At 41.9% G+C, this 26,803-nt stretch overlaps 1 protein-coding gene across 2 annotated transcripts in view; it reads right to left on the reverse strand.

Moving 5' to 3' along the window:
- Positions 1–26,803, reverse strand: part of lrrc28 (leucine rich repeat containing 28) — a 37,413-nt gene that overhangs the window by 8,264 nt on the left and 2,346 nt on the right. The window contains exons 2-9 of one of the 2 annotated variants that reach the window (XM_060941055.1): positions 18,568–18,783; positions 18,451–18,491; positions 18,218–18,255; positions 17,989–18,126; positions 5,906–6,112; positions 5,102–5,204; positions 4,698–4,873; positions 1,866–2,025 (exon numbers count right to left, since the gene is read on the reverse strand). In XM_060941055.1, the coding sequence (XP_060797038.1) occupies positions 1,866–2,025; positions 4,698–4,873; positions 5,102–5,204; positions 5,906–6,112; positions 17,989–18,126; positions 18,218–18,255; positions 18,451–18,491; positions 18,568–18,780 (1,076 nt within the window). In that variant the 5' untranslated portion in view covers positions 18,781–18,783. The remainder of the gene's footprint in view (positions 1–1,865; positions 2,026–4,697; positions 4,874–5,101; positions 5,205–5,905; positions 6,113–17,988; positions 18,127–18,217; positions 18,256–18,450; positions 18,492–18,567; positions 18,784–26,803) is intronic. The other variant, XM_060941056.1, reaches the window with a different exon arrangement.

Below are 26,803 nucleotides of genomic sequence, written 5' to 3' on the forward strand. Positions count from 1 at the left end.
AACATCATCAGATTTTCACACAAGTCCTAAAAGTAGATAAAGAGAACCCAGTTAAACAAACGAGACAAAAATATTATACTTGGTCATTTATTTATTGAGGAAAATGATCCAATATTACATATCTGTGAGTGGCAAAAGTATGTGAACCTCTAGGATGATCAGTTAATTTGAAGGTGAAATTAGAGTCAGGTGTTTTCAATCAATGGGACGACAATCAGGTGTGAGTGGGCACCCTGTTTTATTTAAAGAACAGGGATCTATCAAATTCTGATCTTCACAACACATTTGTGGAAGTGTATCATGGCACGAACAAAGGAGATTTCTGAGGACCTCAGAAAAAGCGTTGTTGGTGCTCATCAGGCTGGAAAAGGTTACAAAACCATCTCTTTTTTTTTTTTAAGATTTTTTGGGCTTTTTTCACCTTTATTGGATAGGACAGTGTAGAGACAGGAAATGAGCAGGAGAGAGAGACGGGGAGGGATCGGGAAATGACCTGGGGTCGGAATCGAACCCGGGTCCCCGGATTTATGGTATGGCGCCTTAGCCACCTGAGCCACGACGCCCCCACAAAACCATCTCTAAAGAGTTTGGACTCCACCAATCCACAGTCAGACAGATTGTGTACAAATGGAGGAAATTCAAGACCATTGTTACCCTCCCCAGGAGTGGTCGACCAACAAAGATCACTCCAAGAGCAAGGTGTGTAATAGTCGGCGAGGTCACAAAGGACCCCAGGGTAACTTCTAAGCAACTGAAGGCCTCTCTCACATTGGCTAATGTGAATGTTCATGAGTCCACCATCAGGAGAACACTGAACAACAATGGTGTGCATGGCAGGGTTGCAAGGAGAAAGCCACTGCTCTCCAAAAAGAACATTGCTGCTCATCTGCAGTTTACTAAAGATCACATGGACAAGCCAGAAGGCTATTGGAAAAATGTTTTGTGGACGGATGAGACCAAAATAGAACTTTTTGGTTTCAATGAGAAGTGTTATGTTTGGAGAAAGGAAAACATTGCATTCCAGAATAAGAACCTTATCCCATCTGTGAAACATGATGGTGGTAGTATCATGGTTTGGGCCTGTTTTGCTGCATCTGGGCCAGGACGGCTTGCCATCACTGACGGAACAATGAATTCTGAATTATACCAGCGAATTCTAAAGGAAAATGTCAGGACATCTGTCCATGAACTGAATCTCAAGAGAAGGTGGGTCATGCAGCGAGACAATGACCCTAAGCACACAAGTTGTTCTACCAAAGAATGGTTAAAGAAGAATAAAGTTAATGTTTTGGAATGGCCAAGTCAAAGTCCTGACCTTAATCCAATCGAAATGTTGTGGAAGGACCTGAAGCGAGCAGTTCATGTGAGGAAACCCACCAACATCCCAGAGTTGAAGCTGTTCTGTACAGAGGAATGGGCTAAAATTCCTCCAAGCCGGTATGCAGGACTGATCAACAGTTACCGCAAACGTTTAGTTGCAGTTATTGCTGCACAAGGGGGTCACACCAGATACTGAAAGCAAAGGTTCACATACTTTTGCCACTCACAGATATGTAATATTGGATCATTTTCCTCAATAAATAAATGACCAAGTATAATATTTTTGTCTCATTTGTTTAACTGGGTTCTCTTTATCTACTTTTAGGACTTGTGTGAAAATCTGATGTTGTTTTCGGTCATATTTATGCAGAAATATAGAAAATTCTCAAGATTTCACAAACTTTCAAAGCACCAATGTATTTCTCATGAAACCACTCTTATGATGCAGGTGACATAATATTTCGAGTGGTGAGAAAGAGACGGATAAGGGCAAGTTACGACCCATATCAGAATGAAGGTGTGTGTGTGTGTTATGACAGCAGTACCTCCTGTGCACTCCAGCCAGTGCGGTGTCTCTGAGGGGGAAGAGTTTGGGATAGACGATGGTGAACATGGGCTGACTGCAGCGATGGCAGTGACCCAGCGGACACTGGAACAACTCTAACAGGCTGGTGGGTAGCAGGAACGTCGACAAGAACGCAGAGTCTGAGCGGCGGATAAGAAAAGAATCATAATAAGCACTCAAGTGACTGAACAACCTCCAGGTTCCAGCATGCAGAACTTTTTTTTTTTTTAATGGTCTGGTACCAAAGTATCTTAGTCATTTTAAGTTTCCACAGTCATCTCTACAGTAACAGCTCCTACACAGGGAAATGTAATAGACAAAATAGACAAAGACTATTATTCTATCCACATTCACTGAATATGAGCAATCGTGCGCTCTGATTGGCTACTCTACTACTAGGATATCAGCTCATATACCGCGAGCAGAGAAAAACAAAATGGCGGAGGTGTTGCTGAACCAACCGAGGACGAAATAAAAACTATTCGAAAACAAAACCCCACAAAACACACACAAAAAAGGCAAGAAAATATGGAATAAAAGTATTTGATAAGAACATCTCTCTTTTTATTTTCCAAGCATTATCACCACCACATTTTTCACAAATTGCTACTGTCATTTCACCGGTTTGTTTACATTCTAAGTGGAAATTATTTGTCAGACGTTTTGTATAAAGTTTTTATTTCTCGAATTTGCAAAAAATAAAAATGCTCAGTTTCTCAAAATCCAGTGAATGTGGATAGAATAACAGTTATTCTACTCAATCTCGTCATACATGGCTTATAGCCGACTCGGCACTGCGGACCTCGTCAGCTATCAGCTCATGTACGACTTGATTTCGTGGGACAACCGTTAAATAATAGCGGCGCTCCCTATGCACAAAGCGTGCAGAGCAAAGCTCCACACTTAAGAGAATACAGTAATTCATTGATCTGATTTTTGATGGTTTTTGCAACCGTACGATGTCTGAACATGCACCACCACAGGGAAATCGATCGTAAGTGCAAGGCATCGTACCTCAAACACTTGACCACCGGATAACAAAATTTGTATCTTTATTTACGTAAGTTATGTACATAAGTTACATATTTACATGACTTACTTTTAATTTGCTTTTAAAAAAAATAACATGGGATTATTTATGAACAACATATTTTACACTCATCGGGAGCTCCGCTTTTATGCAGTGGCTAAATACATTAGACATGTTATAAAATTGTTATTTTAAGTACATGCTGAAATTTTTCATAAGAATAGTTATTTCACATTTACAGAAGGTCTCTCCAGTTTTAGCACAAGCTGCGCTTCTTTTCTTATTAACTTGAGGCTGGTGAGAGGATGGCCGTTTATAGCTGCTATAAAAGGACTTCCCACAACATTCAAAAATGTAACTATAAACGGATAAAAAAAGTACGTCATGTCATTTTGTGATTGAAAAATTGTAACTGTTGGCAGATTGTTGCGTTATAAAAGAAATGACACTTCGGAACAAGCTTTTTAGACATAATGTTAATATAAGGCCCTCCTAAAAAAGAAACATGAGTCTAAGTACAGCTGATTAATATCAAATAAATAAAATCTAAATACATGGCTTGGGACATTTTCTGCCTCGGATTTATCTCATCTCATCATCTCTAGCCGCTTTATCCTGTTCTACAGGGTCGCAGGCAAGCTGGAGCCTATCCCAGCTGACTACGGGCGAAAGGCGGGGTACACCCTGGACAAGTCGCCAGGTCATCACAGGGCTGACACATAGACACAGACAACCATTCACACTCACATTCACACCTACGGTCAATTTAGAGTCACCAGTTAACCTAACCTGCATGTCTTTGGACTGTGGGGGAAACCGGAGCACCCGGAGGAAACCCATGCGGACACGGGGAGAACATGCAAACTCCACACAGAAAGGCCCTCGCCGGCCACAGGGCTCGAACCCGGACCTTCTTGCTGTGAGGCGACAGCGCTAACCACTACACCACCGTGCCACCCCCTAAACATTTTATTCTAAGAGAAAGCTTGCAGCGAAGTTGTCTGCGCTTTTAGAGCTAGCGATAATGTTGCAATAGCTATGCAGTCTGGTTAGTCAAAGGACTTTCTGTGGATTTGCCCGCCAAGTTGCCGTAACCTTGTCCACGGCTAACGTTTACACATAGCTAGTTAACTCGGACACTGTTAGTTAGCATATAAAAACGGAGTTACGCCAAGATGAATAACGTTAAATTATCTGAAGTCCTTTCAGAAATGTTTTAGCATAATCTTGCCAAATAAACAAAGATTTCTAAATGTTCTTTTCTAGTAGCATTAGCTACCCAATATGATTTCGAGTTTGAAAAGCGTTTGCTAGCATGTCAGGTGAAGCTTCACTGACTAGCTAGCTTAACATTAAACCACCACGATGGCACAGCATGCGTTCATTTTGTAAATCCAGTCAGTTGGTTCAGAAGCATTAGGTTTTGTAAACGTCGTGGCAATAATACAATAATGCATTGACACAAAATGTACTTTTAATACTTAAGTATTTTTTAAAGCAAGTACTTCAGTACTTTAACTTAAGTAAAAATTTGACTGGACAACTTTCACTTGTATCGGAGTAACGTTTGACCAGCGGGATCTGTACTTTGACTTAAGTAATGAAGTCGGGTACTTTGTCCACCTCTGCCAAGTATTCACAAACCCATCGCGAGCTGTAGTGTGACCAGGGCCTTAGAGACCAACAGTGGAGCTGAATCACACAACCCTCTGGACACTAGGAGGGTCCTGGACATGAGTGCTATCCTTTGTAAACTCATTGGTAAGTGAATGCGAGTCTCACCCTTCCTGTTCCTGCTGTATGCTACATGCAGTGCTCTCATTGCTATCTCTTCTAACGTCAGCACGCGATCTGCCTCAGTGCCAATAGCCTTTACTTCAGAGGGCAGAGGCACGCTCAAATCTCCGATGGCCAGGGACAGCTGTGTCATATCGGAGACATGTGGAGAAATGCCACACCTGTACACAAACACACATGCATGGGACAGACAGCGTTATGCCATTGTTCACATGCCACTATTCCCTTCATCATATGAAACATCCTGACTGCGTTTCAGTGACTTGAGTCAGTGTGACTCATGTCTGCCTCAATACCATACTTGCATGAAGAATTTCCAAAGAAAACAACTGATTTCTTAATCGCAGCACACCACACTTCTCTAACTGGCAAGCTGCACAGACTCTCACCCGTTGCAGCCGATGACCTTGTTATACAGGTAAGACGGCAAGCCCTTGAGGTGAACGTTGTTGTCCACGAAGACGAACTGCATCTCCATGGAGCGGCCGAGATCTGACCGGGAGAACGACAGTCATTTTGCAGTACAATAAGGATAGCGTTTAAAAAGACATCTTCCTATGCTGAAACAGAAATGTCCAATTTCACATCGTGATCAGCACATTTGGTCAAAAAACCTTAAACAAGTGTTATCAGCAGCCTCAGCAAGTCTGTAACTTGAGTTATATAACAGCATAGCTTCCCTGGAGGTTAAGAGCCTCTGTAGAAGACCAGAGCGAAAGACAGGATAGATGGACAGACAGATCGAGAGAGAGAGAGAGCAACAAAAACTGAGTGGAGAAAGAGCCAGACAGACAGAGATATAGACAGTATGACAGCAGAAGCACCGTGAACATCATTATGAGAAGGATTTCAGGCTCATTATCACCCACAATCCCCTGGGGCCCCTCACAGCGGGTAGCCTATCACAGCACCTGCAGCTCCACGTGACCCTCTCGCCAACTCGAGCACAACCAGCACATTAGAAAGACTCCTCACTGAGACACTGAACCTATAGAGACTTCACTCTGAGACACTGAGGAACAGTGTGGGATCTTGTGCAATCTTGCGAGCGTGCTTATTTCATGCTGCATTTGCATAATCTGGCAGAATCCAAGAGTCTATCGTTGCGTTTCGATACTTGTTTGTGTACTGTACATTCCAGCTGTGACTTGGCCTGTGTGAGAGTGCATGTGCTTGTGGACAGCAGCTCTCACCCAGAGGCAGTGATCTGAGGCAGTTTGCAGCCACGGAGAGCTCGTTGAGGTCTGGTAGCTGACACAGCTGACGAGGGAGGCACTGCAGGACGTTCCGGTCGGCGGTCAGACACTGCAGAGACACACACTGGTGCAGCTGCTCTGGGAGAGTCCTTAACAGATTCATGGACACGTCCAGAGTCTCCAGCTCCTTCAAATCCCCCAGCTCTAGTACAATAATGCATACATATAAAATTCAACATCACATACATACTTAGCAACATAAGCAAGATGTCTATATTAAAGATCAAATTATTAGAAAGAGTGAAATGTTAGTAATTTAACAGTTATTCCACGAAATCAAGTTGTACATGAGCTGATAGCCGACGAGGCACGGAGCACCGAGTTGGCTATAAGCCATGTATGACAAGATTTCGTGGAATAATTGTTTATAGAAGGCAAAACACACAGAGGCCGCTCCTCGTCCTTTAGCGTAACCGACAGGCGGCGCAGAGGCCGCTCCTCGTCCTTTAGCGTAACCGACAGGCGGCGCAGAGGCCGCTCCTCGTCCTTTAGCGTAACCGACAGGCGGCGCAGAGGCCGCTCCTAGTCCTTTAGCGTAACCGACAGGCGGCGCAGAGGCCGCTCCTCGTCCTTTAGCGTAACCGACAGGCGGCGCAGACGCCGCTCCTCGTCCTTTAGCGTAACCGACAGGCGGCGCAGACGCCGCTCCTCATCCTTTAGCGTAACTGACAGGCAGCGCAGAGGCCACTCCTCGTCCTTTAGCGTAACCAACAGGCGGCACAGAGGCCACTCCTCGTCCTTTAGCGTAACCGACAGGCGGCGCAGAAGCCGCTCCTCGTCCTTTAGTGTAACCGACAGGCGGCACAGAGGCCGCTCCTCGTCCTTTAGCGTAACCGACAGGCGGCACAGAGGCCGCTCCTCGTCCTTTAGCGTAACTGACAGGCGGCACAGAGGCCGCTCCTCATCCTTTAGCGTAACCAACAGGTGGCACAGAGGCCGCTCCTCGTCCTTTAGCGTAACCGACAGGCGGCGCAGAGACCGCTCCTCATCCTTTAGCGTAACCGACAGGCGGCGCAGAGGCCGCTCCTCGTCCTTTAGCGTAACCGACAGGCGGCGCAGAGGCCACTCCTCGTCCTTTAGCGTAACCGACAGGCAGCACAGAGGCCACTCCTCGTCCTTTAGCGTAACCGACAGGCAGCACAGAGGCCACTCCTCGTCCTTTAGCGTAACCGACAGGCAGCACAGAGGCCACTCCTCGTCCTTCGGCGTAACGGACAGGCAGCACAGAGACCACTCCTCGTTCTTTAGCATAACCGACAGGCCCAGAGGGCACACTAATGCTCAGAGTAGATGTATGATAAAATGGTGTACTGATTTGATTTGAAGAATCTTTTACCTGCTCAATGTTTATTTCTCACAAATTAAAAACAGCCTGCTCTACTTCTCATTAGCAGGTGCTGCTGCCCTCTGCTGGTGATGAATAGTTCAATCACAGTAACCTGAGAGTCACATCCAGAATCCTCCATGAGAGGGAGAACAAGTATGTGTTTCGAATAAGAAACATAAGGTTACTGACTCAACCATAAACCAAAGCATCTTTCTGAATTTTTTCCAACCACTGGAATGCACATTCAGGTTGCAAAACCACAAAGGCGTATTGTTTCATGACATGCAGCACTTGCACCACACAAAGCAGACGAGCTGGGAAAAAGATTAACAGAGTGAAATGAAATAAACAGATACCACATCTGACACAGCATAACACACTGCTTCGAGCTGAAAATAAATCACTTTTAAGTGTGGATGCTTCCAACGGGGTCACGCATTGTTCTTGGAGTATCAAACTGACTCTACTTCATTACATCTAGTGAATTTGGCAGAGAATTCTTCTTGAGCTTTTTTTTTTAAAGAATGCATACACCTACCAGTTGCCATTTAAGTTGGTTCATAAAATAAGTGAACAGGTCATAAATTGAGACTACACAGGAAGGTCCGAGACCCTGGAAAACCTCAAGAGCAAAACTTGTAGCCCCAGTGCAAAAACTCTGAAGCAATCTTTGAACACGAAACCTGTGTTGGCTGATCACACACTTCTGGGATAAAAGGAAATCTAGCAGATAAGATTAATGTCTACTATAGATTAAGACAGACGGCAATCAGAGCAGCATCTTGGCAGTGCAGCAGAATCTGCTGTGGTGGAATTGGGGAAGGGAAAAAAAAAATGCCTGACATACCAGCATCCATTTATTCCCACATAGTTTTTGCTCAATGTTGCTAAATTAGGAAAGGAGAAAGAAGGCCTGCGCCAGGCCTAAGACATGCAGTCCAGAAACGCACAAGTACTCAGTGCTCTTTGGCAGAAGCTTGTTTCTGGAACACGTAAACAAATATCGCTCGAGGAAAACCCGAACGTCTGATGTCTCAATTACTCCCGAGGAAGGGATCAGAGATTGTGCCGCTATAAAAAGAATTTCTCCATCAAGCCATATTCCAGTTTTTATGGCATCTTTATTTTATTGCTATTGTCAGTTTTTGACCCATTTACACCTGGTTGTTCAAGCTGGATTATATTCACGAAGAGGTTTTGACTACACATGTTTACATTTCTAATTAAAACTCCAGTTTGTTGTGTCGTTACTCGAATGCTGGCTTTGTTTATTGCCGAGTAACAGATTTGGAAATGGCATCTTTGGGTGGGAAAATAAGCTGCTCAGGTGTTTAGGAGTATTATTCCAGGAGTGGGCAAGTCATAAATTGATTAGCTAATCCACTGGGCAAGGTAAAAGCTCCAGTGTGATACTCAGTCCTATGTTTGGTTCCCGGAAACATAACTGACTAATCTAAAAAGAGGTAACTAACATAATATAGTAACTAGCTTTCCATACCAAATACGTTAAAGTGCCATTCCACCATTGGATGTATTCTTTGGCATAAAATACAATATATTTTATGACAACATGACTAGATAGAGAAATCTTTTAGCTTCAAAATGATATATCAAACATAATTTGACAATGACAAGTATATTAATTTTGCGACCAAAGTCACCTACCCTTTTAATTTCCGCGCGGTAGTGAAACGTGATGTCATCGGCAGGTTCCCCTTCTCGTGTACCACGTGTCGGTCTATTTTTAGACCAGGAAACCCCCAAAGTGAGAGAGTCATTTCTCCTCGTATATGGGGGCCAAAAAAATTGCGAAAAATTTTGAGTTAATCTTTCAGTTAGCTAGATTTATTGGTATTAGCTAGATTTATTGGTATTATTTTTATCGCGTTCTATCCGCCATTGCTGATAATATGTGCCACGTCACACGGTACACAAGAAGGGGAACCTGCCGATGACATCACGCGCGGAAATTAAAAGGGTAGGTGACTTTGGTCGCAAAATTAATATACTTGTCGTTGTCAAAAAATTATGTTTTGGGGGCGTCGTGGCTCAGGTGGTTAAGGCGCCATACCATGAATGCGGGCGACCCGGGTTCGATTCCGGCCCGAGGTCATTTCCCGATCCCTTCCCGTCTCTCTCCCGCTCATTTCCTGTCTCTACACTGTCCTATCCAATAAAGGTGCAAAAAGCCCAAAAAAATATCTTAAAAAAAAAAAAAAAAAAAAAAATTATGTTTGATATATCATTTTGAAGCTAAAAGATTTCTCTATCTAGTGATACCATTTATATATGTTGTCAAAATATATTGTATTTTATGCCAAAGAATACATCTAATGGTGGAATGGCACTTTAAGGCACAAGTTCTCACCCTTGAGGTCATGACTGTGGATGGGTTCACAAACGATTGTTACCAACCTTTAAGTATAATGTAGTTATATGAACAAGACTATCGATAATATTTTAAATTATTATACATACGGACCACTTTTTCCATGGAATAAAAATACGCATTCTATTCCCTTCTAATGGGTTTATTGATGGCATGCAATATTATCATCATATCGCTTATCCTCCATGTATTACACCACTCTCCCCAATGGAGAATGAGCATGCGATATTGTTATAATATTGCACGTTGTCAAGACAACACGATGTCACACTTCAGAGCTCATGCGAAGATCCAATGACAAAACTTTTCTGCTGCGCATGCGCACGATCATTTCTTTGCCGGCCGGGAAAGAGAGAAAACGAGGTTAATCCAGTGCTCGGATTAAGCACTAAATAAATAAACTGAAAACATGCTGAACACCCGAAAGGCTACCAAAACTTCATTATATATTCTTCAGGCATATTTACAAGAGAAAAACATACCAACAGACATCGAAAAACTGGAAAAGACACACTGGAGATGTAAAACTTCTGCACTAGTGAGTGACTGACAGTTTGGACACAAACACGGCCGCAAGATTTGCTTCATTAAAAGTGAAAGATTTAAGCCTAGGTTACAACTGGACGTACGATTTTTTGGCCATGCGATTTTTGGCGTTTCCCAAATTGCTGCGTTTTTTTTGTTCGTGGAGAAAGACGCACGTTGGCCGTAAGTTTGTCTTGCAGCCTGAAAAAAACGTAAGCGCCCATAGAGTTTGTTTGACATGACAAAGAACCTCTGCGGCCAGTCTATGGCTCGAAAATCAGCACGTTACACGCGCGCCCTCCGTGCGTTTCGTGTTTTTTGCACGTAGACCGGCCACAGGAGCACGTACGGCTGGTTGTGACCTAGGCTTTAGAGAGAATTTTGAAAGAGACACGCTTTGAACACCTGAAAGGCTACCAAAACTGCATTATATATTCTTCACGTATATTTACAAGAGAAAAATGTACCAACAGACATCAAAAAAGAGAGCAATAGTGGAAATATTGTCAAAGTTCTACTTGGAGGTGAGAAAAAGTGGCGGAGGCTTTTACAAAAGGACTTCACTCAGCAAAGCCCTTTTGTTTTGAATAACTGCAATGTAACAATCAACTCCAACCAAAAGTAACTTTGAACTTGAACTGTCAACCTGGATATAGCTTGTATATAAGTTGGGTTGTTGTTCAGGCTGTTTGGACTTGTACCATTTTTATTGTTAGAACTTCAACTTTGTACATGTACACTGGATTGACAGAACATTGAATTACATTCGATCAGAATCAGCATTCAATATCGGTAAGTTACCGCCCTGTTCTTAACTTTTTGTAAAATCTATAATTGTTCCATCAAATGTGTTTGTATAATAATATTGGCTGACTTTTTTCATGGTCTACTGTATCAATCAGATATATTCCATTCAGCTACTTGTCTTCGACTCATTCAATATCATGCTAGCTGAATGGAATATATCTGATATACCACTCAACTAGGGGTGGCACGGTTCACAAAAGTCGCGGTTCGGTACGTATTGCGGTTTGAGGTCTGCGGTTCGGTACATATTGCGGTTTTTTTATTTTTTATTTTAAGTACTCTGTATTTGGGCATATAGCCTACTATTTACCTTAAGTAAACATAATTTAGGATACAGCATTTAGAGAGGTTAAAATTATAGTTACAATGAAATAATCATGCACAAACTGAGTTTGAGTTGACATAAGCACATTTTATGAACAATCTCTGATGAAAAGCCAGGTAGTATTTTGAAACAGCAAGAGGGAAGACATGGATGATTTCAACAGCTTTTTTATTTACTACAGTATTTATACAAAGTGTCAGGAGTGTTTGCTGCCATGTTGTGGCATCTAGAGGAACCAGGTGTCTTTTGTCACATACAGAGTTTTCATAATTGGAAGAAATAAAAATGAGTTCTTAAAGCTTACTTTTGAACAGATGTGTGTGTTAAAACTTAAACTTTTATGTGGCGACCAACCAACCACCTATATACAAAAACCGAATCAAAAAACTCTTCTAATCCCTGAGAGTGAGGATGTATTTTTTCACTTGAAATTAAAAGTGCAGTGTTTTGAAACGTATGGCTGGATTTCTTATCTAATCTTAAAGTGCCACTGTATTCTTAGAACGATTTATAACAAAATACACACACAGCCAATATAAAATATTGCAATAAAACCAATCACTGCACTGTTTAAAACAAACCTCCCCTCCCCGGAAAAAAAAAAAAATCTAGTTTGCCCATTATCCTGTGTCATTCTGAGATGCGCAGATAGACAGTAAAGGGAATTCCGAATTCCCTTTACTGTCTATCTGCGCATCTCAGAATGACACAGGATAATGGGCGAACTAGATTTTTTTTTTTCCGGCGCCGCGGTACGCCAGAAATCCGGCGCGGCGCCGGAACGCTATCACCCCTGTTCGCGCGAAAGAGAACCACGTGGTTTCATACGGGCATTCGGCTTTTTTTTTTTTGCGAACGTCTTAAATAGGGGTACCGCGGTTTATACGCGTATTGCACCGCAACAGGCGTATCGTACGGTTCGGTTTTTTTCCCATAACCGTGCCAAGCCTACACTCAACACCAGCCAATATTATTTAAATATTTTATTAAATCACAGACAGTGCATATAATAACCAGAGCATTAACCATATAAGAACAGAAATTATGGCTGCAAGGTGTGTTGCTTTGGTGGAAAATGGACTTTAAATGGACAGCCGTCAACGGATGGAGGTTGGATCACAGCCATGCAGAGAGTCGTATCAACGGAAGTCCAAAATGCTTGATCGTCACATGATTCATGTAGACTTCAGATAGTTCCAGGAAGTTCTTGGTGGGCAACAGACCTCCACGGCTCCACTGGAGTGCTGTGGTCACGTGGTTTGAAATGGATAAACACTGACACGCCTCATGTGTTTGTATGGATTATCTATATTCATGAACTACAACCCCGATTCCAAAAAAGTTGGGACAAAGTACAAATTGTAAATAAAAACGGAATGCAATGATGTGGAAGTTTCAAAATTCCATATTTTATTCAGAATAGAACATAGATGACATCAAATGTTTAAACTGAGAAAATGTATCATTTAAAAAGAAAAATTAGGTGATTTTAAATTTCATGACAACAACACATCTCAAAAAAGTTGGGACAAGGCCATGTTTCCCACTGTGAGACATCCCCTTTTCTCTTTACAACAGTCTGTAAACGTCTGGGGACTGAGGAGACAAGTTGCTCAAGTTTAGGGATAGGAATGTTAACCCATTCTTGTCTAATGTAGGATTCTAGTTGCTCAACTGTCTTAGGTCTTTTCTGTCGTATCTTCCGTTTTATGATGCGCCAAATGTTTTCTATGGGTGAAAGATCTGGACTGCAGGCTGGCCAGTTCAGTACCCGGACCCTTCTTCTACGCAGCCATGATGCTGTAATTGATGCAGTATATGGTTTGGCATTGTCATGTTGGAAAATGCAAGATCTTCCCTGAAAGAGACGTCGTCTGGATGGGAGCATATGTTGCTCTAGAACCTGGATATACCTTTCAGCATTGATGGTGTCTTTCCAGATGTGTAAGCTGCCCATGCCACATGCACTAATGCAACCCCATACCATCAGAGATGCAGGCTTCTGAACTGAGCGCCGATAACAACTTGGGTCGTCCTTCTCCTCTTTAGTCCGAGTGACACGGCGTCCCTGGTTTCCATAAAGAACTTCAAATTTTGATTCGTCTGACCACAGAACAGTTTTCCACTTTGCCACAGTCCATTTTAAATGAGCCTTGGCCCAGAGAAGACATCTGCGCTTCTGGATCATGTTTAGATACGGCTTCTTCTTTGAACTATAGAGTTTTAGCTGGCAACGGCGGATGGCACGGTGAATTGTGTTCACAGATAATGTTCTCTGGAAATATTCCTGAGCCCATTTAGTGATTTCCAATACAGAAGCATGCCTGTATGTGATGCAGTGCCATCTAAGGGCCCGAAGATCACGGGCACCCAGTGTGGTTTTCTGGCCTTGACCCTTACGCACAGAGATTCTTCCAGATTCTCTGAATCTTTTGATGATATTATGCACTGTAGATGATATGTTCAAACTCTTTGCAGTTTTACACTGTCGAACTCCTTTCTGATATTGCTCCACTATTTGTCGGCGCAGAATTAGGGGGATTGGTGATCCTCTTCCCATCTTTACTTCTGAGAGCCGCTGCCACTCCAAGATGCTCTTTTTATACCCAGTCATGTTAATGACCTATTGCCAATTGACCTAATGAGTTGCAATTTGGTCCTCCAGCTGTTCCTTTTTTGTACCTTTAACTTTTCCAGCCTCTTATTGCCCCTGTCCCAACTTTTTTGAGATGTGTTGCTGTCATAAAATTTCAAACGAGCCAATATTTGGCATGAAATTTCAAAATGTCTCACTTTTGACATTTGATATGTTGTCTATGTTCTATTGTGAATACAATATCAGTTTTTGAGATTTGTAAATTATTGCATTCCGTTTTTATTTACAATTTGTACTTTGTCCCAACTTTTTTGGAATCGGGGTTGTACAAAATCTGAAATATAGCTCAAAATGGTACATTATTGTGCAGCTTATGGCTACAATAACAATTCAACTGATGGTAATCTCTCTTTTCAGTCTTTTCCAAGCGATAAAAGACTTCAGGAGGTAAGAAATTATTAAATTTACAAACGAATTCGTATTGTTTGGTAGTTTGGTATTGTAGCATTGAAACCTTCGTTTACCACACTTTGAAAGATGATTTGCAATAGTAATCGTGGACACCTTTGTCATTTTATCGAGGTTTTTTTTGTCCAAATTGTATCACTGGCTGCATTAGTAGCGTTATTAGCGACCGCCATTTTGGATTTGAGTTTACCCATTTCAGATTACGCGATCTTGAGTTCGAGGAGGTCTATTTGAATACATAAATACAGAAACAGAGAACTTTGATTTATGGAAGTTTAGTAGTCAATAAATGCAAATTGTGAATTGGATGAATCTTTACATGCTTGGTCTATAAATAGTATTGGTTCACTGCTGCTCCATCTAGAACCCAATTCTCCATAATTATGCCCTTAATGTCAAAGAAAACGACCAACGTGGCTTTGAATTTGGACTTGCTTCGTTGAGCTTTCTTCATCTTTGGTTCGGAAGGTGCTTTCCAATGCACTGACTGCCGTTTTATCTGAAGGATCATACTGGAAGATGCAAGCCTTGTTGCTTGATTGTTTCCTTTGGGTAATCATTAGGGCCGTAATTATGGAGAATTGGATTCCAGATGGAGCAACAGTGAACTAACTTCCAGAAGTGAAGAAGAAAATGACAGGGCTTCTGAGACAACTAACAGAAGAAGACTGCACTGACTGAACTGCTTTGATCAGAATGCAACGGTATGTAGTTGCAGAACATGAAAGGAATTACAGCATTAGACTGGTTATTTAATAGCCACAAATTATAGCTGTGTGTTTTTATGCATGATGAGTTTGACTTGAAATTGCTAAGATTCAAATTTAACCTTTAAATAGTTATTAATACTTAAAGAGTTATATAGTTATCTATCATACTATGGACTGTACGTCTCATATCATCTGTAGCCGCTTTATCCTGTTCTACAGGGTCGCAGGCAAGCTGGAGCCTATCCCAGCTGACTACGGGCGAAAGGCGGGGTACACCCTGGACAAGTCGCCAGGTCATCACAGGGCTGACACATAGACACAGACAACCATTCACACTCACATTCACACCTACGGTCAATTTAGAGTCACCAGTTAACCTAACCTGCATGTCTTTGGACTGTGGGGGAAACCGGAGCACATGGAGGAAACCCACGCGGACACGGGGAGAACATGCATACTCCGCACAGAAAGGCCCTCGCCGGCCACGGGGCTCGAACCCGGACCTTCTTGCTGTGAGGCGACAGTGCTAACCACTACACCACCGTGCCGCCTGGACTGTATGTATCCACAGAAAAAAAAATTAAGTAGCAGGCATATAATTTATTTGTATAAATACAGAGGCGATTATAGAAAGTCATGCGTGCTGATTGGTGGAGAAATTAGGACTATTTCTTGATAATCACCTTGAGCGACTCGGTGAAATGGCGGCCAATTGCTTTGTCATCGTAAGTGAGGAAGTGTTACAAATGATGAAAGAAAATGCTGTTCCTAAAAGCACTAAAGATGCTACGAAGTTTGGTCTGAAACTATTCAAAGGTAAGGTGGAATAGGGATTCATTTTATCCATTTCAAAACAAAGTATTTTATGTGACTCGGCATAGATAAGTGACAAGTCTGAGCTGCGCCTTTATTACATTTGCATGCTACTTTAGAAGTTTGAAATGAATTTTTTTTTTAATAAATCACCTGTGTATTTATACTAAAACAATTATCCGATTGTTATGCTAACACCGAGCAAAAACATGGCTGAATTCTGAATGACACAATTTTGTATAAATAGGGGACTACATAGGCAGCAAAATGTAGTTTTTTTCCTGCCATAGAAGTGCACTTGTATACCGAGGAGGAAGCCATTTACATTACAGCCATGAATGAGGATTCAAAATGGCGGCTCGCCTCGGCTCGGTTTTCCTTTTCGGGCGCTCTCGTTTTCTGTTAGAATTTGGTAAAGAAAAAAAGTAAATATATTATTTACCAGCTTAAGGTCAGTCCGTATGGTGAAATACCGTGACCTCGGCCTTAAATACTGACCTCGGCCCAGAGGGCCTCGCTCAGTACTTTCAAGACCTCGGTCACGGTATTTCACGATACGGACCTCCCAGTTGGTAAATAACATATGTATTCTGTTCCCTTCTAGTGGGTTTATTGATGGCATGCAATATTGTCATCATATCACTTATCCTCCATGTATTATGCTGCTCTCCACAATGGAGAATGAGCGTGCAAATATTGTTATAATATCGCATGTTGCCAAGACAACATGACTTCACACGTCAGAGCTCATGCGAAGATCCAATGATAAAACTTTTCTGCTGTGCATGCGCACAATCATTTCTTTGTCCGCCAGGAAAAAGATCCAGTGCTCGCCTTTAAGCTCTAAGTAAATAAACCAAAACTAAAGACACACTGAACACTCGAAAGGCTACCAAAACTTCATTATATATTCTTCACGCATATTTACAAGAGAAAAACATACCAATGGACACTGAAAACTGGAAAAGAGAGCAATAGTGGAAATGCCAAAGTTCTACTTGGAGGTGAGGAAAAGTGACGGAGACTTTTACAAGAGGACTTCACTCATGGGCTTCACTCAGCAAAGCCCTTTTGTTTTGAACAACTGCAATGTAACAATTAACTCCGACCAAAAGTAACTTTGAACTTGAACTGTCAACCTGAATATAGCTTGTATACAAGTTGGGTTGTTGTTCAGGATTTTTGGACTTGTACCATTTTTATTATTAGAACTTTGTACATTGGATTGACAGAACACTGAATTACATTCGATCAGAATCACCATTCAATATTGGTAAGTTACCGCCCTGTTCTTAACTTTTTGTAAAATCTATAATTGTTCCATCGAATGTGTATGTATAATAATAATAATAATAATAATGGCTTTTTTCGTGGTATATCAGATATATTCCATTCAGCTGCTCATCTTCGACTCATTCAGTATCATGCTCACTGAATGGAATATATCTGATATACCACTCAACACCAGCCAATATTATTTAAATAATAACCTCGACTTTGGCAAATAAGTGTTAACTAATTCCCACTAGGAGTTTTGGGGTCAAAGACCCAGACATGAAATCTGCTTGCCCCAATCCCCCACGCTACTGATTTGCCTACCTCTTTCATTTTCATTAAACAATTTTCTTCTCATATTAGGACAGGAAGAAGACAAATGCCAGAAAGGAATAAAATAATAAATTGCTGTGTGGTATGGCTTTGATAGACAATTAATTCCATTACAATTAATTAAATTTGCTAGACAAGATATCCAAGCAGAATGAAGTTGTTGTAGTATAAAGTGGTATACATGACTTAAGGATTAGAAAATGTTTTGCATTTGGCACTGTGGATAATTACCGACTTTTATTTATTCACTTCTATTAAAAAATAATAATAATAATGAACTCTGTAGCCTAAAAACAGTATTTCAAATGTGACTTGGCAATACGGATGTCTCTGTACTCATTAATTTAAAAAGTGTTTGGTGTGAATAAATTAAAATCTGTCTTAAGTGTATATCAAATCCTCATACTCAAGACATGAAAAATCCCAATCCTATGCTATAAAGTGTCCCAAACCTTGTGGAAGACATTTCAGCTGGTTGTTGGACAGTCGTAAGTGGCGTAACGAGTGCAGGCGGCCGATCTCGGGACAGATCACCTGTAGGGCATTATCACTCAGATCCAGAGACTGCAATCTCGCCAAGTTCCCAATAGCTGCAAGTTCAAGCAGAGACAACAGTGCTGAAAACTGTGTGAAATAACATAAGAACATTGATGAAAAAACTTTTTTTTTTTGAGATTTTACCTTGTGGAATGAACGCAATGTTGTTTGAGTGGAGATACCTATATTAGAAAAACAACATTTTTCTTTAACTTCCTTTGTGTTAAAGAAATGTTGATTCGTTAGTGACATCTACTGGTCATTGGTAATATTACAGGTAAAAAAGTAAAGCTACAGTAGTTGCACATCACGTAAGCTGTAACTGAAAAACGGAGCCTTACACACTAGAAGCATTCGAGAAAAACATGAGGACTCACAGTTCGATCAGGTTGGGGAGTTTCTGTGCGAGATTATCAGGCTGAAAAAGACAGAAGAAAGTGTTTCAAAAGCTCGGACGGTTTGAAAGTGAGCAGGCTTTATGTGATCAGCTATACCAGAGTTGTGAGCGAGTTTCTTTTCATGTAGAGCCTTTCCAGGAACTGCAGGCCTTCATCTTTTAAGAGCTCCACAGGAAAGATGTTCAGGTTCCTGTAGTTGAGGAACAGGTTCTTGTGGCGCTCCTGTTTGGCGATGAAGATGGCGTCATGGAGTTCCGAGGCCATGCTCACAGAGGGGGCCGTTCCCTCTTTCACTTGCTGTTGTATCATATCCTAAAATACGAGGGACAGTGGAAATGTATGAAAAAAAAAAAATCACACACACACACACACACACACTAGGCTGCATGGCGGTATAGTGGTTAGTACTGTCGCCTCACAGCAAGAAGGTCCGGGTTCGAGCCCCGTGGCCGGCGAGGGCCTTTCTGTGTGGAGTTTGCATGTTCTCCCCGTGTCCGCGTGGGTTTCCTCCGGGTGCTCCGGTTTCCCCCACAGTCCAAAGACATGCAGGTTAGGTTAACTGGTGACTCTAAATTGACCGTAGGTGTGAATGTGAGTGTGAATGGTTGTCTGTGTCTATGTGTCAGCTCTGTGATGACCTGGCGACTTGTCCAGGGTGTACCCCGCCTTTCGCCCGTAGTCAGCTGGGATAGGCTCCAGCTTGCCTGCGACCCTGTAGAACAGGATAAAGCGGCTAGAGATAATGAGATGAGATGAAACACACACACTAAGTTAGCATCCTCTGCTGTACAATCCTAAAACAGGATCACTTAAAGAAGCAGTTTGTCATTTCTGTCGCCCTCTGCTGCCTGTGAGGCAAACTGCAACTGCAACAGAAAACGCCGACATGTTCACCACTTCTCCAAAACCGTCCCCACTACATTCGTTTCAACTACATTTAGACAAAAGCCACAGAGCCGAGCGGTTACTGCTTTGTCTCGGGTGGAGCTAATTTCAGGGCAAGAAAACTCAAATGACTACTTCTAAGAGATCATTCATGAATTCACTTACTGGTGATGATTCCCACCTGCCTACACAGAGTAGTGATTACAACGTAATCAAAACTTTATTTCATGTCTACATCACATGTGTAAATGCGAGTGAGTATCTTCTTAAAGCTGAAACAAGATACTCATCTCCTTACTTGTGTGTGTTTTATATATATACACACACACACACACACACACACTAAGTAACTTTAAAAACGCACAATGGAATTCAACACGATATCACTTTAGATCCATGCATATATTTGAAATTTATGATATTGTATGTAATGCACACACATCTTGAAACATCGATAAAGGACATTTATTGTCAAACTCAAGAATTAATTCACAATTAAAAAAATTCAAAGTGACAGCTGGTCCATGTTCGGACCGTCATGCTGGAGATTCTGGGTCTGTGTCGTCCAGGGGTCTCAGCAGCAGTGACTGAGGGTGTCAGGAATCTGTCACGGAGGTGAGCTAGCCTGATGTGCTGATCCTGAACTGGCGTCGTGACTCGAGGCTGACCAGGGCGTGGACGAGCCCTGGTGCTCCCTGTCTGTCTGTAACGCTGACTCAAACGGGAAATGGTCGAATGATGAACACCGAAGTGCCGGGCGACCTCTGTCTGTGTACTTCCGGCACGCAACATCCCGATGGCCTGTTCACGTTGATTTTGGCTTAGGCGTGGCATCTTCAATAATGACAATTTTCCCATCATTTCCCCCGGGTATTTATAGGCAAGATTGTGTGTGTGTACAGTGTATGCAAAATTTGTTTGAAAATTAAAGCCTGTCCATGTCATTGACTACCCGAGTCATATTGTACGTTACTGAGTACAACTCCCTTAAATTCTGATTTGAGCACAGATTTGGAACTTATTCGGGTGGAACGAAGTTATTTTTCCATTGTGATATATTTCTTTTCTTCTTGAGATAAACTCAGCACGAATTCAGCAAGTTTTATCAATGTGCGTTTTTAAAGTTACTTAGTGTATATGAGTGTTTAGTCTACGTCTAGTTCATATCTAGTGTGTTTATACTGTTTATATTATCTGTTTGAGTGTTTAGTCTATGGCTTGTTCTTATCTAGTGTTTATTTATACTGTTTATATTGTTTGAGTGTTTAGTCTATGTCTAGTTCCTATCTAGAGTGTTTATACTGTTTATATTGTTTGTTTTTTTCAATTATTCTATTTTTATTTATTGCATTGCCTGTTTGCACCGTGGGTCAGAGAGGACTGATATTTCATCTGTGCTGTATGTCGAGCATGTATAGCATATTTGACAATAAAGTTGACTTGACTTACGTCTGTTGTTTTTTTTTTTTAAAGGAAGTCATTTTGTTTTTGTAGTTCTTATTAAAAAAAAAATTTGGGACAGGAAATTAAAACATTTATACCACAGGCTTTGGTCGCACGCTACAACTAAAATACTTGCGCATAGGAAACAGCTGTTTGTTCTCACTTTACTCACCTCCTATCTTTTCACTCTTTAATTCCTCCAACTGCATTGTGGGACTTGGTACTTCCTGAAAGATGGCGGATTCTGATGTTATTCTAGGCCCCAGGCTAAAGGAGGTAGGATCCAGTTATCCAGGCATCAGTTAAGGTTTTAGGACTCTTTAAGTGCATGAGTCTACAGTCTGGGCGCAGGGTCGATCGATTTTCAGCCTGACCGAATCATCTGAGCGGATATTCAGCATTTTCCTGATTATCAGACTCGGCACTTGAATGTGTTTCCTTGCTGATAAATGCATCTTTTTGTTATGTATGCGCATATCTGATGCGACCATGATTTTAAAAAAACCCTACACTTCTGTAGTCTGGCCCAGTGTTCCACCCACAGTGTTACTGGATTGCTTGAAATGTGGATGACGTTTTGAGTACAACCAACACTTCTCTAGTCTGTCTGCATGTCCCACCTGCAGCTCTACTGGACTAGTGGGAATGGGGAGCGTGTGTCCAGTAAATCCAATCAAACATGCTTTTCAGAGTTTATGAGAAATGTTTACGAGCACCTGCATTCACTTCCACAGTGAGAGGAAAGGTAAGAACATGTCGAGGTTGAACAACGCAAAAAGCATAATACACTCCGTCATATAATTTCACTCACTCAAGCTTGCGCACACACTTTGAGAAGATGTTGACTGTGATCAGTACACTTTTCATACAATTTTTGTTCAAAGTACTTTTTTTCCTTTTCATAATGTTCTTATATGAAACGGTATGTTCATTTAATCCAAGTGGTGAGTATGAATTTAATTCTTGTAAACTTTCAACCTTCAAAAACATCAAATTTATGGTAAATTAATATCAGCACCAAATATCGGTTATCAGTGTCCTTGATTGCTAATAATCGGTATCAGTATCGGTTCAGGAAAAAAAAACATAGCGTTCATCCCCTAACCTGGGCCAGGGAGGCGTTCATCCCCTAACCTGGGCCAGGGAAAAAAAATCCCCTAATCCAAGCAAGGAAAAACAAACAAACAAACAAACAAACAAACAAACAAACAAACAAATCACCAAATCCAAGCTAGGAAAAAAACAAAACCATCCCCTAATCTGGACTAGGGAAAAATAAAAATCATCCCCTAATCCAGACTAGGAAAAAAAAAACAAAATCATCCCCTAATCCGGGCTAGGGAAAATAAAAATCATCCCCTAATCCGGGCTAGGGAAAATAAATCATCCCCTAATCCGGGCTAGGGAAAATAAATCATCCCCTAATCTGGGCTAGGGAAAAATAAAAATAAAAACCATCCCCTAATCCGGGCTAGGAAAAAAAACCTAACCTGGGCCAGGGAGACGTTCATCCCCTAACCTGGGCCAGGACCTTCCCCTAATCCGGGCTAGGAAAAAAAAATCATCCCCTAATCCAGGCTAGAGAAAAATAAAAATCATCCCCTAATCCGGGCTAGGGAAAATAAATCATCCCCTAATCTGGGCTAGGGAAAAATAAAAATAAAAACCATCCCCTAATCCGGGCCAGGACCATCCACTAATCCGGGCTAGGAAAAAATAAATCATCCCCTAATCCAGGCTAGAGAAAAATAAAAATCATCCCCTAATCCGGGCTGGGAAAAAACCCCAAAACCATCCCCTAATCCGGGCTAGAGAAAAATAAAAATCATCCCCTAATCCGGGCTAAGGAAAATAAATCATCCCCTAATCCAGGCTAGGGAAAAAACCCTAACCTGGGCCAGGGAGACGTTCATCCCCTAACATGGGCCAGGACCATCCCCTAATCCGGGCTAGGAAAAAAAAAATCATCCCCTAATCCAGGCTAGAGAAAAATAAAAATCATCCCCTAATCCGGGCTGGGAAAAAAACCCAAAACCATCCCCTAATCCGGGCTAGAGAAAAATAAAAATCATCCCCTAATCCGGGCTAAGGAAAATAAATCATCCCCTAATCCGGGCTAGGGAAAAATAAAAATAAAAACCATCCCCTAATCTGGGCTAGGAAAAAAAAACCTCAACCTGGGCCAGGGAGACGTTCATCCCCTAACCTGGGCCAGGACCATCCCCTAATCCGGGCTAGGAAAAAAACAAAAAACAAAATCATCCCCTAATCCAGGCTAGAGAAAAAAAAAAATCATTCCCTAATCTGAGCCAGGAAGGGGGGGGGGGGGGGGGGGGGGGGAGTCACCCCCTAATATGGTCTAGGAAGAAATCATCCCCAGCCTGACTTCTTCATCCCAGCATCTTTTGCTTTCTCCCAGTTTCAGTGCTGTTGCTTTTATTTCCACAATAATCCAAAACAATCTGCTTTGAAATATTTGATAACTGACACCAATCTGATGTGGATGCCAGAAATAAAACATAATATTAGTTTTTGTCTCTAGTGAACATCACACACTGTTTAGAGTTAAAATGCAAATGATTTATTTACCCTGGAGGTAAACAGAACCCATACATTACATTACAGGCGTTTATCCAGAGCGACAGACAACATACCTAGAGCAGCTCAGGGAGCAGTTGGGGGTTAAGTGCCTTGCTCAAGGGCACTTTATCCATCCCTGTTGGTCCAGCGAATTGAACCAGCGATCTTTTGGTCCCAAAGCTGCTTCTCTTACCATTAACGGAGGGATTTGTGGAGGGATTTGGAGGGCCATGACTTCCCCCAGATGTAATAAATCAGGAGTAGGACACTGTTTTGTATATAAACAACATTTCTGAGGGTTCCCTCTGGCGTTCGTCATTGACAAAGAAAATCACTAGCAGGCATCACAGCGAAGAATGTATTTGTCATCTTTATTATAAGTTACCTTTTGTAGAAATCCCTCCACAAATCCCTACATTTGTCAAAATCCAACCCCAGTGAAGAGTCAAGTCAAGTTTGTTTGTACAGCGCTTTTAACAATAGATATTGTCCCAAAGCAGCTTTACAGAATCTGAATGACCCAAGACATGAGCTAATTTTATCCCCAATCTATCCCCAATGAGCGAGCCTGTGGCGACAGCGGCAAGGAAAAACTCCCTCAGACAACATGATGAAGAAACCTCGAGAGGAACCAGACCCAAAAGGGAACCCATCCTCATTTGGGCAACAACAGACAACATGACTATAACATTAACAGTTTTAACATGAAGTCAGTTTCATTGATGTTATAAACTCTTCATTGATGGAAACTTGAGTGTAAAACTTGAGGGGCACGGTGCTGGACCCTCTTCTCTTCACCCTGTACACCACGGACTTCTGCTACAACTCGGAGCTGTGTCACATTCAGAAGTTCGCTGATGACACAGCCATTGTGGGGTGCATCAGGGATGACAGAGAGGAGGAGTATAGGAGCCTGGTGAGGGACTTTGCAGTTTGGTGCAACAGGAACCATCTGCAGCTCAACACCTTGAAGACCAAACAGCTGGTCATTGACTTTGGGAGGTCTAGACCAAGGTCACGACCAGTTCTGATCGAGGGAGTCGAGGTGGAAGCTGTGGATTCCTACAAGTACCTCGGGCTGTGGCTGGACAGCAAGCTGGACTGGACTTGCAACACCAACCACTTGTACAGGAAGGGACAGAGCAGGCTATACTTCCTGAGGAGGCTGCGGTCCTTTAACATCTGCAGGAAACTCCTGTGGATGTTCTATCAGTCTGTGGTCGCCAGTGTCCTGTTTTACACCGTGGTGTGCTGGGGGGGGGGGGGGGGGGGGGGGGGCAGCACATCCAAGAAGGACAAATCCAGGCTGGACAAACTGATCAGGCGGGCCGGCTCTGTGGTCGGCTTGAAGCTGGACTCTGGTGACGGTGGCAGAGAAGAGGTCTATGGACAAAATACTGAACATCATGGACGATGCCAGTCACCCTCTGCACACCGTCATCAGCAACCAGAGGAGCCTGTTCAGTGACAGAATGCTCCTTCCCAAGTGCAGGACGAACAGACTCAAAAACTCCTTTGTCCCTCACGCCATCAGACTGTACAACTCCTCTCTGGGGGGGAGGAGGGGTAACAGGAGGACAGAGGATGGGAAGGAGCAGTAGCCTAGCCTAACAATAAGCAATACCGGACAATGTGCAATACCTCTCCTGCTAGACTTTTTTTTTCCTCTTTCTTCTTTTCCCATATTTTGTTCTTTTTTATATTTGTATATGAAAATACTTAATTTAATTTATCTACAAGTTTCTCTCTATCTTCTATTCTCTGTTTATCTTGTAATGATGCTGCTGGAATTTTAATTTCCCTGAGGGAACCCTCCCAAAGGGATCAATAAAGTTCTATCGAATCTAATCTAAAAACTGTTCATGACAACTGCAGTCCGAAAGTTAGCAAGTCAACTGTAGTCCTCAGCCATAAAAGCATTACTGTAAGTGAAGAGACTTCGGGAAGCCAGAGTGTAAACAACCAGCATGTGCTTGTGACCAATAAAAATTGATGACACATAATGACCAAATGGGCATCAAGCTTTTAACCAATCACAGCGTGCCTTAATCAGCCTGGTGTTCTGGTGTAATTATCTCTGTCGGAATCGAACAGTGGCGCAGTCTGAACCGAGGAAGGGTTTTGGATGGGTTCCTTCAAGCACTGATGAAAACCGTTGCGTCATTCTGTAGTCGGTTTCTAAATCGACGGGAAAATCAGATTCCTTCACTGTTGGTTTGCTCCAAGACTCTTCTCGACTCTGTTTAATTGGAAATAAAAGTTTTGTGTTGAAGTAAAAGCTAAAAGGAGTCCTGAGACCTCTTTTGAATAATTCCCTGCTAAAATAACCTTCAGTAAGCTCAAACTAAAGAGGTTTATTTTAGCTTGATGGTGCACAGGGGCCCCAAAATCAAACCTCTCTTATTAGAGGCTGGAGTGGAGCTTAAATTTGATCTGTAATGAGCCTGTATCCGGGCGGCACGGTGGTGTAGTGGTTAGCGCTGTTGCTTCACAGCAAGAAGGTCCGGGTTCGAGCCCCGTGGGCCTTTCTGTGCGGAGTTTGCATGTTCTCCCCGTGCCCGCGTGGGTTTCCCCCACAGTCCAAAGACATGCAGGTTAGGTTAACTGGTGACTCTAAATTAGAGCTGTGATGCCATCGTCCATCGACGATGGTGGTCATCCATCACGATGGAGAGCCACCATCGTGATACCACGCCCCCTCCTGTCATAATCATGCATATACGGTATCATCTGGGCCTATTTAACCTAAAAAGTTATTTTGTTAGTTAGTTTTGTTTAATATATAAATATATTATATAACATAATTATAAATACATAATTATATAAATCATTATAAAGTAATATCCTATTACCGCTTGTTCACGTAGGCTATGGTGCAGGGACGTGCTAGTGAACATAACATGTGGTTACACAAATACAGTATGCTACTAATAATACATTTTGACTTCATTTTTTAGCCTACACTATACTTTTTATGTAAAATTTGTCATGTTGTTCAAACAGATAGCCACTATTAACAGTCGGGAAATATTTCACCTTATCAAACGGCAGTGAAGCGCAGACTTCGGCAGAAGTCAAATAACTTTAATCTGGTAAATAGGCCTACTTTCAGACACAAAATGGTCCACTCTAAGCCATAATGTCAAACCAAATGGAAGAATGAAGGTGATTCTGACAAATGTAAAGACAGTAAAAAAAAAAAAAAAAAACAATATTAAATCATGATTTTAAAAGCTGGTGCAATAATTCAAACACTAATAAATTGGAAAAATTAGCGCGTTCAAGTGCGCACTAAAGGCCGAAACGCATCTTCAATTGATATGGTGTAAATAAACAATGAGTAATAGCTTACGTGTAGTTTCTTCTCATAGTTTGAATACTAGTCTTTCACTGTTAGAGCAGATTAATATCTTAGTGTGATCAG

The sequence above is a fragment of the Neoarius graeffei genome, chromosome 15 (assembly GCF_027579695.1).
Source record: "Neoarius graeffei isolate fNeoGra1 chromosome 15, fNeoGra1.pri, whole genome shotgun sequence".
NCBI classification, from domain to species: domain Eukaryota; kingdom Metazoa; phylum Chordata; class Actinopteri; order Siluriformes; family Ariidae; genus Neoarius; species Neoarius graeffei.